The sequence below is a fragment of the Maylandia zebra genome, linkage group LG22, assembly GCF_041146795.1.
Source record: "Maylandia zebra isolate NMK-2024a linkage group LG22, Mzebra_GT3a, whole genome shotgun sequence".
In the NCBI taxonomy this organism is placed as follows: Eukaryota; Metazoa; Chordata; class Actinopteri; order Cichliformes; family Cichlidae; genus Maylandia; species Maylandia zebra.
In genome coordinates, this window is record NC_135187.1 from 10,796,666 (window position 1) to 10,810,558 (window position 13,893).

General features: G+C 41.7%; 1 protein-coding gene across 3 annotated transcripts; it reads right to left on the reverse strand.

The window, feature by feature from the left end:
• Window positions 1–10,311: 10,311 nt before the first annotated feature.
• Window positions 10,312–13,494, reverse strand: c19h1orf216 (chromosome 19 C1orf216 homolog). Of its 3 annotated transcripts, none has more exons than XM_076879385.1 (2): window positions 13,347–13,494; window positions 10,312–11,844 (listed from the first exon to the last, which is right to left on the reverse strand). In XM_076879385.1, the coding sequence occupies exon 2, from the start codon at window positions 11,820–11,822 to the stop codon at window positions 10,773–10,775; it is 1,050 nt and encodes a 349-aa protein (XP_076735500.1). In that variant the 5' UTR covers window positions 11,823–11,844; window positions 13,347–13,494; the 3' UTR covers window positions 10,312–10,772. The 3 variants fall into 3 exon arrangements, with proteins under 3 accessions (XP_076735500.1, XP_004548981.3, XP_076735499.1); XM_004548924.4 differs by lacking the exon at window positions 13,347–13,494 and adding an exon at window positions 13,213–13,323; XM_076879384.1 differs by lacking the exon at window positions 13,347–13,494 and adding an exon at window positions 12,908–13,174.
• Window positions 13,495–13,893: the final 399 nt, after the last annotated feature.

Genomic DNA, 13,893 nt, shown 5'->3' on the forward strand with positions numbered 1-13,893 from the left:
TTCTTTTATTTATATGCGACCTCCATACGCACCCTCAAGACAGTTCAATAAAAAAGCACAAGGACACTCTTTCCTTTATTTAATCGAGTGGGATAAATAGGGAGCTGTTTGTTATTCATTCTCATTATTCATAATGGTGAGGACATTAATCCCTTTTTGCTGGAAGATGGTGTGAAAAAGCATTGAGCTTTGTGCTGCTCTGACATGAAGCACTTTTGCCAAACCCCAGTGGAATAACAGGGACTGCAGAGTTTTGAAGGGGATTATGTTGAGGACCCACACGTAGCCTCAGGCCACAGTTTGGAAAGAGGACACAGTTTGGACTGAAGAGATTAGAGACTAAGGTAGGGTGCAAAGAGGGCCATTTCCAGGCAAAGATGCAGCCTGTGTGGGTCAACATGGCGGACGACTATCCTCTGTGATAAATGCATTTTCCTAATTTTGCATATAGGCTTTTCCTGCGAATGCATGAAAGTAAAGATAAGAGGTGATGCTTCCACATGACAAATGAATGCTCTCTGAGTTCAGGGGACATGCAATTTGCATCTTTTATTTTATTTTGGTAAATTCTGGCAAAGTTGCAGAGATAAATTTATGAGCTGCATTATTAAAGAGCCTCAGTTCTGTCTACAGGCCACCATATGTTGAAGATTGCACTTCAAAAAAAAAAGAAGCCTAAAATCCAATAACCTGTATGAAAGAAGCCTCTGGGGACTACAGTGTGTTAACCCTGCTTTACCAGTTACATCGCACTCGCTTAGCCTTCTAAAGCGCCCTCAAAAAATGTGGGATCAGTATCATTCTTCCTCCTTATCAGTTTAATCCACAATTTCACGCTGCAGGGGCGGAGACGACCCGCGCCGGTTGTCGCTTTTGTGGCCGTGGTGTCACCGTTTAGTCCGATCTCTGCGGCTCGGAGGTGGGAGGGAAACCTGGGAGACCAGCTCCATCTCTAGGCTGGGGTGGGTGGGTGGAGAGGAGAGAAAAAGAGCAAGTTAAATGGAAGTGACAATCTGCAAACATTCCTGCTGGCAGCTGCGCAGCACTCCCCATAGTTCACCACCCTCTGCTCGGTCACCGGGCCCCCACGACCCCCCTGTGCCTGGCACACGCACCTGCCTCTCCCAGCCGGGCTTTCACCGACAGCCAGATAATCTATGGGCGGATCCCGGCCGGGGCTCCTCTCAATGCGCTCTTGAGAAAACCCCTTATGCGTGAAAAAGCCCCCTTTCTCCATCTTTTGTTCAACACAGTTTTATGGGACAACATTGGGCATTATGAGGTTTGGGGGATTTTTCACGGGACTCTATAGAAGGGTATAATCCTTTCAGGCACGGGACGAATAAAAAAGTTTTAACCTGCTGTTTTCATATTTATTAGCTGGTTATAGCAGACGAGGCAGCTGAACCATCAACACACGCACACACCCCTCTTCACACACAAGCTTCAAGTCCTGGAATCAGAGCCTGACAAGATGTTTGAAGAGGTTGAGAGAGACCCTCTTAAAGGACCTGATGGCTTTAACTAAATCAGAAAAGAGAGTCAAGTGGGAGAGCGACACTCAGGTCAGGAAGGCCTTAAATGATCTGAAGTTTTTTGCGCCTTTCAACAGGTTGTTACAACACATCAGTAGATGTTTACTGTTTGCTAATATGTAGTGCAGAGGATTTAGATCATGCTTTATTTGTATATTTAAACTTAACTCGTCAATCCATCCAGCTATAGTACTGTGCAAAAGTCTTAAGCCACCCCTCATTTCTATGTGTTTTGCTTTTACAGAGGCAGGCATTCTTATAATGTTTTTAAGTGGTCTTGAGCAAAAGTTTTTAAGGTTTTCTTAGACATTGGCTGCTTTATCACTTATTTTCAGTCCAGTCCTTGGTCACCATTTTCGGAGGAATGTGTAGCTGTGATTCATTCAAGTGTAAAAAGGAACCCAGTGTTGTGTCTACACAGCCTTTAAAAACTACCTACAGCAGGTAAACAGTATCTGAAAGTCATGTCTTTAAGAAATAGGAAAAAAAAGGGTGGCTGTCAAGAGGAAGGGAAACAGGAAGGGAAAGAGGGAGAAAAGCTGGGGTATGCGAAATTACACAAGAACTGAACTGAAAATCAGTGGTAACAGGTCTCTCGGTGTGATAAATCCAATTTGGAACATTTTGGTTTCAATCGTTAGAGAAAGATACAGCCATCTGTAAAACACGGTGGACGATCTATCATGGTTTGAGGCTATGTTTCAGTCAGTGGTGTTGGGGATCTGTTGGAACTGATGGAATTGTAAAAGCAAAAGTGTATTATCAGATTTCCAGCATGAAATGCCATCTGGGAAGTCTCTGATTGACATCAGCTTCATTTTCTAGCATGAAAGAGATGCCAAACACACTGCGATTGCAGTAAAAGCATATCTGGATGGAAAAACACACAGTGGAACATTATCAGTCATGAATTGGCCTCCCCAGTGCCCGGACTTTGACACTGTTGAAGCAGTGGATAAAGAATATTCTTCTTTAGAATATTTTTTGTCCTTTGTATTCACTGTTATCACTGTGTATTCAATATATTTTATATTTTATAAAACAGATGAATGGTAACCACTTTGAATCACCTCTGTGAATTTTTATGATTCCTATGTTTTTTCTCTCCTGTTTCTGAGTTATTATGATTGCATTCTAGTTTTCATTGTTTAGTCTCCTGGTTCAGTATTTCCACTGTTTCCTAGTTTAGTTATTCATGTTTCTAGATCTCATTTCTCTGTTTAATTTTGTTCCCTTTCGTGTCCAGTTTGTTTAATTCTCCTCTCTGTGTGTCCTCCCCAGCGTCCCCTGTGTGTAGTCAGTCATGTCTGTTTACTGATGTCAATTTTGTGTCGCTGTCTGTCTCAGTGTTGAGACTTCCTGCTTTTGAGAGCCGCTAATGTGCATTATGTTTAGTTGTGTATCCCTTGCCTCAGTTAGATTCAGTTCTGCTGTGTGTTTCTCCCTATGTGTCTCCACTCCGCCCTCATCTCCTTGTGTATGTAAACCTTCAGTTTACTTACGTTCTTTGTTGTGTCCTCCATCATCGCCGAGGGAAAGTCTGAATGGACAGTTTTCCTTTGAATCTTGTTGAAAGTCACATCCTAAAATTTTGGATCAAATCCACAATTTTGATTGGCCGTGGCAGCCATTCATGTGATGATCCCACTCACCTGCTTACCGGAACACCAAGCCATAATTAACATCTTCGTTGTCACCTTCTCACAAATTCACTGGCTTCTTACAAACACAGCGCTGCACACTGACTTCTGCAAAGCAGCATGATCTCTGTGACAGTATTGCTCATTTGCAAATTGCAGAATAGTTCAGGACAAGAACAACATTAAGAGCAAAACAAAAGGGGGGAAAAAAACGTATATGAGCAATAAATCAGAAATGAGCACAAAGGTTTGCAGTGTGAACTTAGCCAGGAACATTTAGATGTAGTAAATCTATTGTTAATGAGACTGTAAATTATTTAAATTTAATAATTGGGCTCTGCAGGAATGAGTAAAGTAATGATAACTGATAGTTAAACACACTGAGACATTTAATTAAACTTCTGCTGTAATTCATACAGAGAGTTTCTCCACACTCATTAAATTATACTTAACACATTTTAGGGTATTTGATAATTTACGCATAGGTGTGGGTCTCTTGAGAGTAATATTGCTTTGAAAGTACCCATATGAACGAATTAACAGAAAAGGCTGGGACAACATAAACATTCAGAAAAGAGATGAAGGGATTATAAAAGGGACAAACATAAAACAAGTATTTTTATGTCTTAAATAAGCTGGACTCAGGAGTGTATCTTTTTTCTTTATATCAATATCAAGGTGGCAATAAGGTCCATAATGGAGACCCAAGTGTTGACAAAAAGAAGAAGACACTTTATTTAATACAGAGAAACAGCAAAAACAGAAGACTAACTAAAGTTACCTACCAGAACAAAAACACACAAAGAGGGATAACAAGGCACAGGTGAATTCAATCAAGGCAACAGTGAGGACAGAGGAAAAGACAAAAACAGGAAGTATCTATCTATCTATCTATCTATCTATCTATCTATCTATCTATCTATCTATCTATCTATCTATCTATCTATCTATCTATCTATCTATCTATCTATTATGTTTGTGTGTTGTTTCTCTTCTCATGACGGGTCTTTCTATCCAGTTCATCATACACAGGCCTCAGGCCGCAGCCTCCCCTCCACCCTTCCTCACCCACCATCCCTCCCTCTTCCTCTGCCTCCCTCTATCCCCTCCACCGCCACCCCCTTTCTGTCAAAGCTGATTGTTTCCACGCCAGCAGAGTGCTGCGGGCGAACACACTGTCACACTACATCAGGCAGAGGGAAGAAGGGGAGAGAGAGTATGATAGGGTATATATGTATTTCTGTGTTCAAAAAAAGCCCGATGCAACAGCTAAAGCCGTGGCTGCAGCAGGGACTCCCGAACTTTTGCATGTCAAGGGCATCTGGATACAAGACTGCAGATCCTGTCCTGAGGAATCTTAATCTGTGGGGAATTTTAGTGTCGGGAAAGAGAGATATGAGTCTCTGTAGCTACCGTACACAGGGAGGTAAATGTGACAGCAGGAAAGGATTTACAGCTTTACACAGACATGAATGAACAAAACATCAGGGGGCTGCTGTCAGTAGAGTCCAGAAATAAAGTGAATCCAGGCAAAAGACACAGTGTTTTACTTGTTTTTATCAGTGTCTTGTTGATATTTGACAAGCTCTTATATTGACAGAGATTTTGTAACCATCAGATAATAAATCACAAGGACTGTTTAACTAATACAGCACACTAACGTCACTGGCTCTAAATTGAGATAGTTTGGATCAGTGTTATAATGTAACTGTATTCAAGAGCACTGGTATTTGTTTAATTTTATATAACTTTTTATTTAACCGAATGGACAAACAAAACAAGCTCAGGTTCCCTTTAAACATGATACAATTTAATATTTGCTTGTGTAAAAATTACATTTCAATTTATAAAATGCAACAATAGTAAATTCGTAAGAGATGGTAAACAAGTGGTTTTCAAACTGTGGGGCGCAGATCCACTGCAGGCCTGATGAGGACAACAAGGGGGACAAATGCTGTTGTGTTGGCTTTTATTTCCTTAAAAAAAAAAATCTTGGATCCACAGTTTGTTTGTTTTTATTATTTAAAGAAAGAAAAAATGGTATGTTTTAGGATATGAACCTTCTAGACAACAACCAGTTAAAAAAGTATAACATATAAGAGATTATTTAAATAAATAATAATAAAAAAGAGCAAACCCATATCATATTCTTGAGTAAACAACCAACAGTGGCACAGATGATAGCACCAAAACAGCCTATTGATCTAAAATGGGATTAATAACCCAGGCAGTGCTTCAATTAATAGCTCTCCACTTGGTTAGTACATCTTGGTTTAATTCATCATTTCACTTTTGACATCCTTTTTTTTTTTTGGACTGACTTTTTATTCAAGATCAGATATGATGAGTTTGACCTTTTGTTGGGTACATCCATGCAGTTTTACTTTAAAGCGCGTGGCAGATTTATGAAGAGGGGCCGAAACAAATACGTGTTAACGAACAACAACAAGCAGAGATAAGTAAGTTCCAAAAAATATCTGCACGAGAGCATCAGTTTGGATAAGTGACGGAACAACAGTGTTCAAATAATGACACAAAATCCTGGGTCAAACTTTGGTGTTACATTGTTTCTGTGTGTCGAGTGAGTTTGGCTCAGATCCTGTAACTTTATTCAGCTCGAGATTCCAAAATGTTTAAAATAAAGCTGAAACACAAAAAACACACAGTAGAAGATTGTGCTACACGTATGATTTTGATGAAGAAGAAGTCACAAATGTTTTTATTTTTGGTATTGCATTTCCTGTGTGGCTCTCCACATTTGAGCCCATGACCTCCTGAGCAAACACGTTAAATTCAGCACTGGCTACAAAATAATTTTAGTGCTTTTTCTTTTCTTTCTTTTTAAGTAAACTTAAACCCAAACTGTAGAAAGGTTAGAAAGAGAGCTTTTAATCTTAATTATTTATTTATTTTGTTGTTGTTCCACAAAAAAGAATAAAAAATGGGGGTTGTTTGAAAATATGTCCCAATAGAAACCCTCCTTTGCAGATCCCTGGTGGTCCCCCATTAAGTGCACCACTGCTGCACACACTGCTGGATGAGCCATCCATGTGCACGCTGCTGACCTCTGGTGTCAGAACACAGAAACAAAAGGAGGTGACGGTCTGAACCGAGTGGGTGTGTGATGGAGTATCCCCCCCTAGTGGATGCTGGAGCCTCCTTGTTCCTGCTCAGGCAATCTAAAGTCAGTCCATTCAGGTCTCCTTTAATAACATCCCACCAGGGTGATCAGGTGTCCCACTTCTTGTGGGACTGCACAGCATTTTTAGCCCTTGTCTCACATTGTAACTGGCTCAAGATGAAAAAAACTGAACACATATTTAAATACTTTTCTCTCCCCCCTTCCTTTCTGTTCACAATCCCCCTCTGTGAGACAAGTGGAACACATATACGAAACACTTTGTGTTCCTCATGAATGGTCAGCATGATACGAGGACAGCTGGGTTATTATCTCCACTCTTTGAATTGCTAGTTAACATCAAGGTCCTGAGACTCGTGATCTCAATACAAAAAATCTCCCTCCTTAGAGTCTTGAGGCTGTTCTTTGCAGGGGGTCATGCCGTGGGTTTGCTACCAGTCTAAACAAATAAAATGGACAACAGTAATGGTGGATATTAAAGCAGGCCTGTGAAACCTTGCCCTCGTGACCTGCCATGGTCCCCTGTGGTGAATTCTGTCTTGTACTACATGTACTGTTTCCCCATCTTCTGCTGTTCCATTTCTTCCTTCTAATTACTTCTGGATTTAATAGAATGATGCACAGTTTCCATCACTCCCTCACACCACACAGTAGCATGTACACTTAGTTTGGGGTTTAAGTATTAATATTGTCCCCTGTGTCCCCTCCTTAAAAGAAAAATGAAGTTAACACCTTCAAGAAAGATCGTTAGTGAAACCCAAAGATGTTTAGCTGAACCTGAAAAAACAGTCTTAACAATTATTAGGATAGAAACGATGAACACACAAGCATATAAAGACACACAGACAACAATAAAACATGTCGAACATTTAGCCCACATAGATTGTTTGTAAAGTTGCACATTTATTAGTAATGTGTCTCACATTATCCCTACATTTAGTCTGTAGTGTTCCGGTTATCCTAATACTGGCTGATGACTCATCATCACACATCTTTTATCTGCTGTACTTCATTAAAATAATCTTCCCTCAAAGCTGAAGTTAATCACATTAGAGAGCATCTTTAAACTGACCTTCAAAAATTATCCCCCCCCCAGTATATGTAGCTCTATTTTCTTTCATAGTCTGGTAGGGAGGATGTTTTCCTCCGTCCCTGCGCCATCTTGATGATTAGATACTATTTTTAACAGGTTCTAACGCGTTTTGTGCTGAGAAGTTGGCTAATCTAATACATTTGTGAATGGTTACATGCGGCTCTGTTTCCTGTAAATGATTCATCACAAAAAAATATGCAGGTGTGAAGAATCTCGCTGTGGAAGCTATAAAGACTTTGAGTGCCCGTTGCTCGAAGGGAAAAAACGTCACAAGGTAGTGTAGCAAACCTGGCAACCTTGGATATGTTTTCTGCAAAGCATCGATTAAAAAAAAATACACAAGTATCAACAAATACATCAGTTAATTCCAGGTTTGCAACCACTGATCGATGGCACAACATGCACAGCTACCAAAATCTACACGAGAAAGAATATATCACCAAAGGGCATGAAAATCAGGCCGCAAAATTGATATTTTAAATATATATTTTAACAATCGATAGATTTTCTTTTAGTGCACATTCGTCTTTAAATGTAAGCGTAAAAAAGCTCATTTAAAAAAAATCTGTTTTCACAGTCAGTATTTTATAGGTAACCACATGTCTGCTATTAGAATACATGATGATACCACCAAAATACAATTTAGAAGAAAACAGTATAATTCTTTTAACAACACTCGCGATTAAGCGTCTTAAACTTCAAGGAGAAGTGTTACAACCCTTTCTCTGTGGGTTAAATATATCGCAAAGCAAAGACCCTGAAACCTTCCATCAGACATTAAAACATTTGGATTTGGGTGCTCTGGTTGTTTGAAAAAAAAAGTGAAGTGTGTTACAAAACAGAAAAATGCAGATGAGCCTCTTGGCGCTCCCACTCGCCTTGGGGATGTGCCACAAGGCCCAGCTGTGCGCACCTCTCTGCTCCCCGGGAAGCTTTGCTCTGAAAAAAAGTCATCTAACGCCATACCTGTCATTCCAGGGTTTCGTTTTTTTTGTAGGGTTTTTTTTTTATTTACTTATTTATTTTTTATTTTTAGTAACCGACTGATTTACCGAGTTTGCAGAAGATGTGCGCAATGCGCCCGCAGCAGGGCCCCGACGGTCACGCCGAAGAACGTATTTAGTCTAAGGAATGTAAGTTAAAAAATAATAATAATAACCCTGCATACTTTACATAGTGTTTTTCATGAAAGTCGGATATAAATAGTCGTTATCCTGGAAATATTGCATGATGCCACTATTTACAGCGGTGGAAACTCGAAAATAAAGCCCTCATTGTCTCTAATAAACAATTTACTGAGTTTTCCAGGTCCCTTCGTGGCCTTTATTCTCCTCCAGCCGTGGACACTCTAATGGTCTCATTGGAGATCTCATTGAACACTTTGACCTCTGAACTTCTGGAAAAATACTGAATGAGAACATGTGAGTCTATTTGTTACAAACTTTTTTAGCAGTTTTTTTTTTAAATCAAATTTTCAGCAGTTTAACAATAAAAACAAGTCATAGATAGATTTTAACACTAACTATTAAAAACAGTTTACAAATCTTTATTGGTTAACTTACTGCAAAATGACGTCATTAAATAATGTTTGTATTAATCCTTAACGTCTTTGAGTTGTTATTGAAACGTTATATAGGCCGACAAGATAAACCTGTCTCGTGCTAATCACTGCTTACAACGCATTAATAAAAGCATAATAAGTCATTTATTAACCATTAATAAAGTCACTAGTTACATTTAATCTACACAAAGCCTCCTTCTTTTTTAAATGGAGGAAACAGTTAATAAGCTTAGCACCAGCGGATATTTTAATACTGAACCACACATCTAAAATATTGTCATATGCTCTAAAGATACTGGAACCCTCCTTTATCCCGAGGTAAAACTGATCAGCCGTGTTTTTTTCCCCTTCGCGCCCCTGCAGCTTCATTTATCTTCGTGAGCTTTGTCTCACTTCATTTATAACCTCTAACTACCTTGAAATCAAGTCTCCGCGGTTTACAAAATCCCCATCAAAGGCACGTTTGTTCCCAGATGTCCCTTTTTTGAGGATGTTTTCTGTATCACGTTGTATACAAGTCACTGCTCTGCTGTAAACATGTTATCCGCTCAGATTTGTCGCCTCGCAAACACAACGAACAGCGGATCAATATGGAAATGGACTCAGACTTTCTGTGCGGTGCCTGCGCGTCCAAGAAAAGCGATAAGCTAGGAAAAAAATAAATAAACTGGAATTGGTTTGGAGGCATAGCTGGGGATTATCCCAAACTTGCCCCGGGGTTTGGCTCCTGCGCGCAACCGGACCGGCGTCTGTTCACCGAGGCCGGATAGGACCCGCAGCGGCCCGGGGCGCAGACTGAAGCTCCCCGAGGGCTTCCAGCGACTCCCATCGACTCGCCCAGGACGGAGATTACAGGGTGGCAGCGTGGCTGGTATCTTTCTGAACACACACACACACATACACGCACTTAGAAAGAGGTGAGATGATCTCGGAAAGCCTGCGGCGGAAGCCCAGCCCGTAAAGATTGAGGCTTGAGCCCTCACACGGCTATCACACTGCCTGCAGAACACACGCTCCCAGCCCCGTGTGATGAGCAGATACAAAACAACTTTGTTCAGCTGACAAAGAGGCAATTGTGAGCTCAAAGGGCATTGGCCCAAGGCTTCAAGTACAGCAAGTACAGCTACAGAAGATAAAAACTGGCCTTCTTTAGTCATATCTGTTCTGAGGGAACTTTGATAAACCAGCTTCTTAAAATGTTCCTCAGGAATCAAAAGAAGCCTCTGTGCTCTTGAAGTGGAGTTATCAGCCTTAGTCTTTCTCTCAGATGTGTCTATTAGAAATGAGCTCAATCTAGATTAAGCTGTTTAAAAGTTAAATTAAAAAAACATCCACACAAAACATTAGATAGAAGGATACTTTATTCTTTTAATCGATCATAATTATATACAGCATCTCCTGGTAGAAATCATCTCTAACACATGGATGTTTTCCAACACTTTTAGGGATTTTTTTTTACGCAGAGGTCAAGACAGGTAACAACAGCATGTAGGACATTTCTGATATAAACATCATATTATAACAACACTCAAGAGTTCATACAGTCATTGCTTTAATGAATATATATCCTAAGTCATGTGACATTTTGGTTTTTGTGTAGAAGCTGAAGTTAAAACCAGTCTTCAGCAGCCCAAAGATGAGTTTGATACAGTAATTGATGCTCTGTATGGGAAAACGGGGAAGATGAGCAACAATAAGCAACATAAAGCTTAAAAATGTCTGACGGGATGATGGGAGATTTTTTTTCCTTTTTCCAGGGGAAATTTATGAGCAAAAGTGCAGTTTTATAAACACTTGTTTCCTCTCACGATTGGCTGACAGCAGCAGCGGGAGCAGTGTTGGCTATGGCAGCGGCGGCGCCCATTCGCAGCAACTCCTTCCTGTGAGTGAGGATGACATCAAAGCTGGACTGAAGGCGGTTCTGCTGTTCCTGGACGCGGCCCTGAAGGGTGCGGACCCAGCGAATCAGCGCCAGGCGGCGATACATGGTCAGCTGCACCTGGTGCTTCTCCATTTCCTGAGCCTTGAAGCGCTCACGGTCCCGCAGCGTCCATACGGTGTCCATCAGCTCTGGCATCTCGCCGTCTGAGTCGGAGGACTGATCGTCATCATCGTCTTGATCTTCCGCTCTTTCCTCCAGATTTCCCAGGTTGCTTCCTGGGAGGGACTTGCGGCTAAAGCTTCTTTGTCTCGTGGCTGGGTCTCTGTTTCCTGCTGGGCCACTTTCCGGATGACTCGATTTTGGTTCCCCGACACCGATGCGGTCCAGGCCTCCCATGAGCATCCCTTCTCCCCCGCTTTCCATGTTGAGGGAAGACATGCTGCCGCCAGACCGGTAGCTGTACTCCGACTCGGAGTCACTGTCTCCCCATTCGTCGTCCAGCAGTGCATCATAATCCTCTTCCTGTCTTCCTCTGAAGTCTGTGCTGCCCTTCCTCCTCTGCTGCTCCCTCTTCTCTCTTTGCTTCTCATCATCCTGGTTCATCATCATCCTTCCCTCCTCTTCCTCCATCCTCCTCTCCTCCGCTCCATCAGGGGGCACTCTACCATAACCATCGTCCCCACCTTCGATTTCAGGCAGAGGCTCAAGGCGGCTCCAGCAGGACATGCGGGAGCGCGGCGACAGAACCCCTGAGTTTGGGGGGTCACGCCCAAGTGGGCCCAAGTTTCGGGGCCGCACCTGGTTTCGGTTCTCATCTCCTCCTCCTTCTACATTGCCCGTGTAGTCCTCATCATCTTTCCTTGGCAGGAAGTTGAAGTTGCCGTCTTTGTCGCACTTCCTGTTTTGGAACGAGGAACTACTGTTGGAGCTTCCATAGGCTGAGTTCAGAGGCTGGTCCTGATGATGAAGCATCACTGGCCTCGACTGATTCTCACTGAAATGACAAAGAACATAACATCAAAGTACTGGTAGTGCCATTCTTTACTTCAAATAACCTCTACACACAGCACCGCTGGACATTTGCCCACCGTGTACATCACTTTGAATGTTTCCCAACTTCCTGGAGCCAAAAATTTAGATAGAAGATGAAAATCTACTTGACATGACTTACTTGAGATCCATAGTTAAGTTTCTAGTGCTTATAGCTTCAGTCTATAACATTTAAGGTTTTTGGCTTCCTTTGCAGAAAAACATCTTAGTGTGTTAAAGAAACAGAACATCAATCAGAAGTTGCATTGAGAAATGTGCAGTATGCTCTAACAAAAGAAAGTCAAGCCAAATCACAGTGAAACAATAAATAAAATATGTGTCGCAGGCCTGCACAGTGTGTAGCTGCTTAAACCTGTCATCACATGGCAGCAGAACAAAGCAACAAAGAAAAGTTCTTCATGGGCGAAAGGAGGAGGATTAAAAAAGATCAAAACAGCTAAAATGCAGTCATGAGCTAAAGCAACAAAAACAAAAACAGGAAAATTCAATGCCTAGCCCACTGGGGCCAAACACACACACACACACACACACACACACACACACACACACACACACACACACACACACACACACACACACACACACACACACACACACACACTTTCCTTGTTTATAACGTCTATAACTACAGGCTGGTCTGCGCACTCCATTTCTATTAGCGTCAAATATTTACATGTCTCCTCAGAATGGAAATCTCTCTAATCCTGACTCCAGGCTGCTGTCAATCAGTCCCCTCTCCTCTTCCTATGCACGCGCGCTCACGTGGTGCTGAAGGACAGCGATGGTGGCGGTGTCGCGAGCGCGCATGCTGAAGCTCTAACCACGGCGAGAGGAACGGGGACAAACCGCCCGAAATCGACGCGTTTTTGGCCGCAGTGCTGGCGCTTGAAATGGGAGAATAAAATAATTCTCATGTTGATAACGAGTGGTTTGTATTTTTTTCGCTCTGAGTGCAAAAACACCATATTTGTTGCCGTAAGCGCGATGGAAATAAAGGAAAATAATACCTAAGCAGTCCTGCTGCTGGGTGGATGCCTATAATCTTGAAATGAGGACGCCTGGCTCTGTAGAAAACGTGAAAAAGGCGTCCAATGCCGCCCAGTGGCTGCATTTTACGGCTTATTGGAGAATATCAGGATGATAAAGCCTAAAACGCGACAGTTCTTCTTCCTCATCCGAGCACTGCTCTTTGCTAAAGCTCAAAAACGCCTCAGAGTTTCATCCTCAAACAATAATAATAATAAAAATATACTCAGAAATGTAGAGGAAAAAGCAGGGATATTTAATCTGCGCTGCGTTATGTAACGCTCACCCCATATCTGTGCAGTCTCCACTCTAGCCCTTCTCATATAAAACAACCTCAGAGCCTGCCCTTCATCTCCCTTTCACCGCTTGCATAAGTCAGACATGTGAATCTATTTGCACGAGATTCCAGTTTTTTCTTACCTATTTTGCCGGTTTGTTGCTCGATAGACAAGCTGGACACTGCGCCCTCCCAATTTTTCCCCTCCTCTGACCCTCCTCTGTGTGATGTTTATCTTCCTCTTCCTCTCTCCTCCTCCTCTCAGTCTAACGCGGTAGCTCTAGAAAAAAGAAAAGGCTGGGTGACTAAAAGCATTTCCTAAACTGGGCTGCGGCTGAAAAAGAAAAAAGGAAACAGTGGAGAATGAATCGGTGCGCGGACAGAAAGCCTGTTGTGTTTGTTGTTTATTCAACAATGGGTCTGAATTCCCAGAAACGAGCGTCTTTTTATTACAATGGATTGTAACTCTGTGGGTGGTAGCTACCAAACTTATTTCCATAGAGGAAATCCAGCAAGTAAAATAAATGAACAAATAAAAAGAAATAAAAGCATCTCAAAATGGGCAAAAAAGAATAATAATTCTTGGGTACCTTTATGGGAATCCTCATTCATAAACACAATGTAGAAGTTTAAAAAGTGGTTTATAATCCATCCATAGGATCTCTTTAATATAACCAACACGGTTTTACT

Coding starts and splice junctions, on each gene's coding strand:
- c19h1orf216 (XM_076879384.1), bottom strand. CDS start 13,011: ATGCAGCCACTGGGCGGCATTGGACGCCTTTTTCACGTTTTCTACAGA. Junction 11,845..12,907: donor CCAGCAGCAGGACTGCTTAG/GTATTATTTTCC, acceptor TTGTCATTTCAG/TGAGAATCAGTCGAGGCCAG.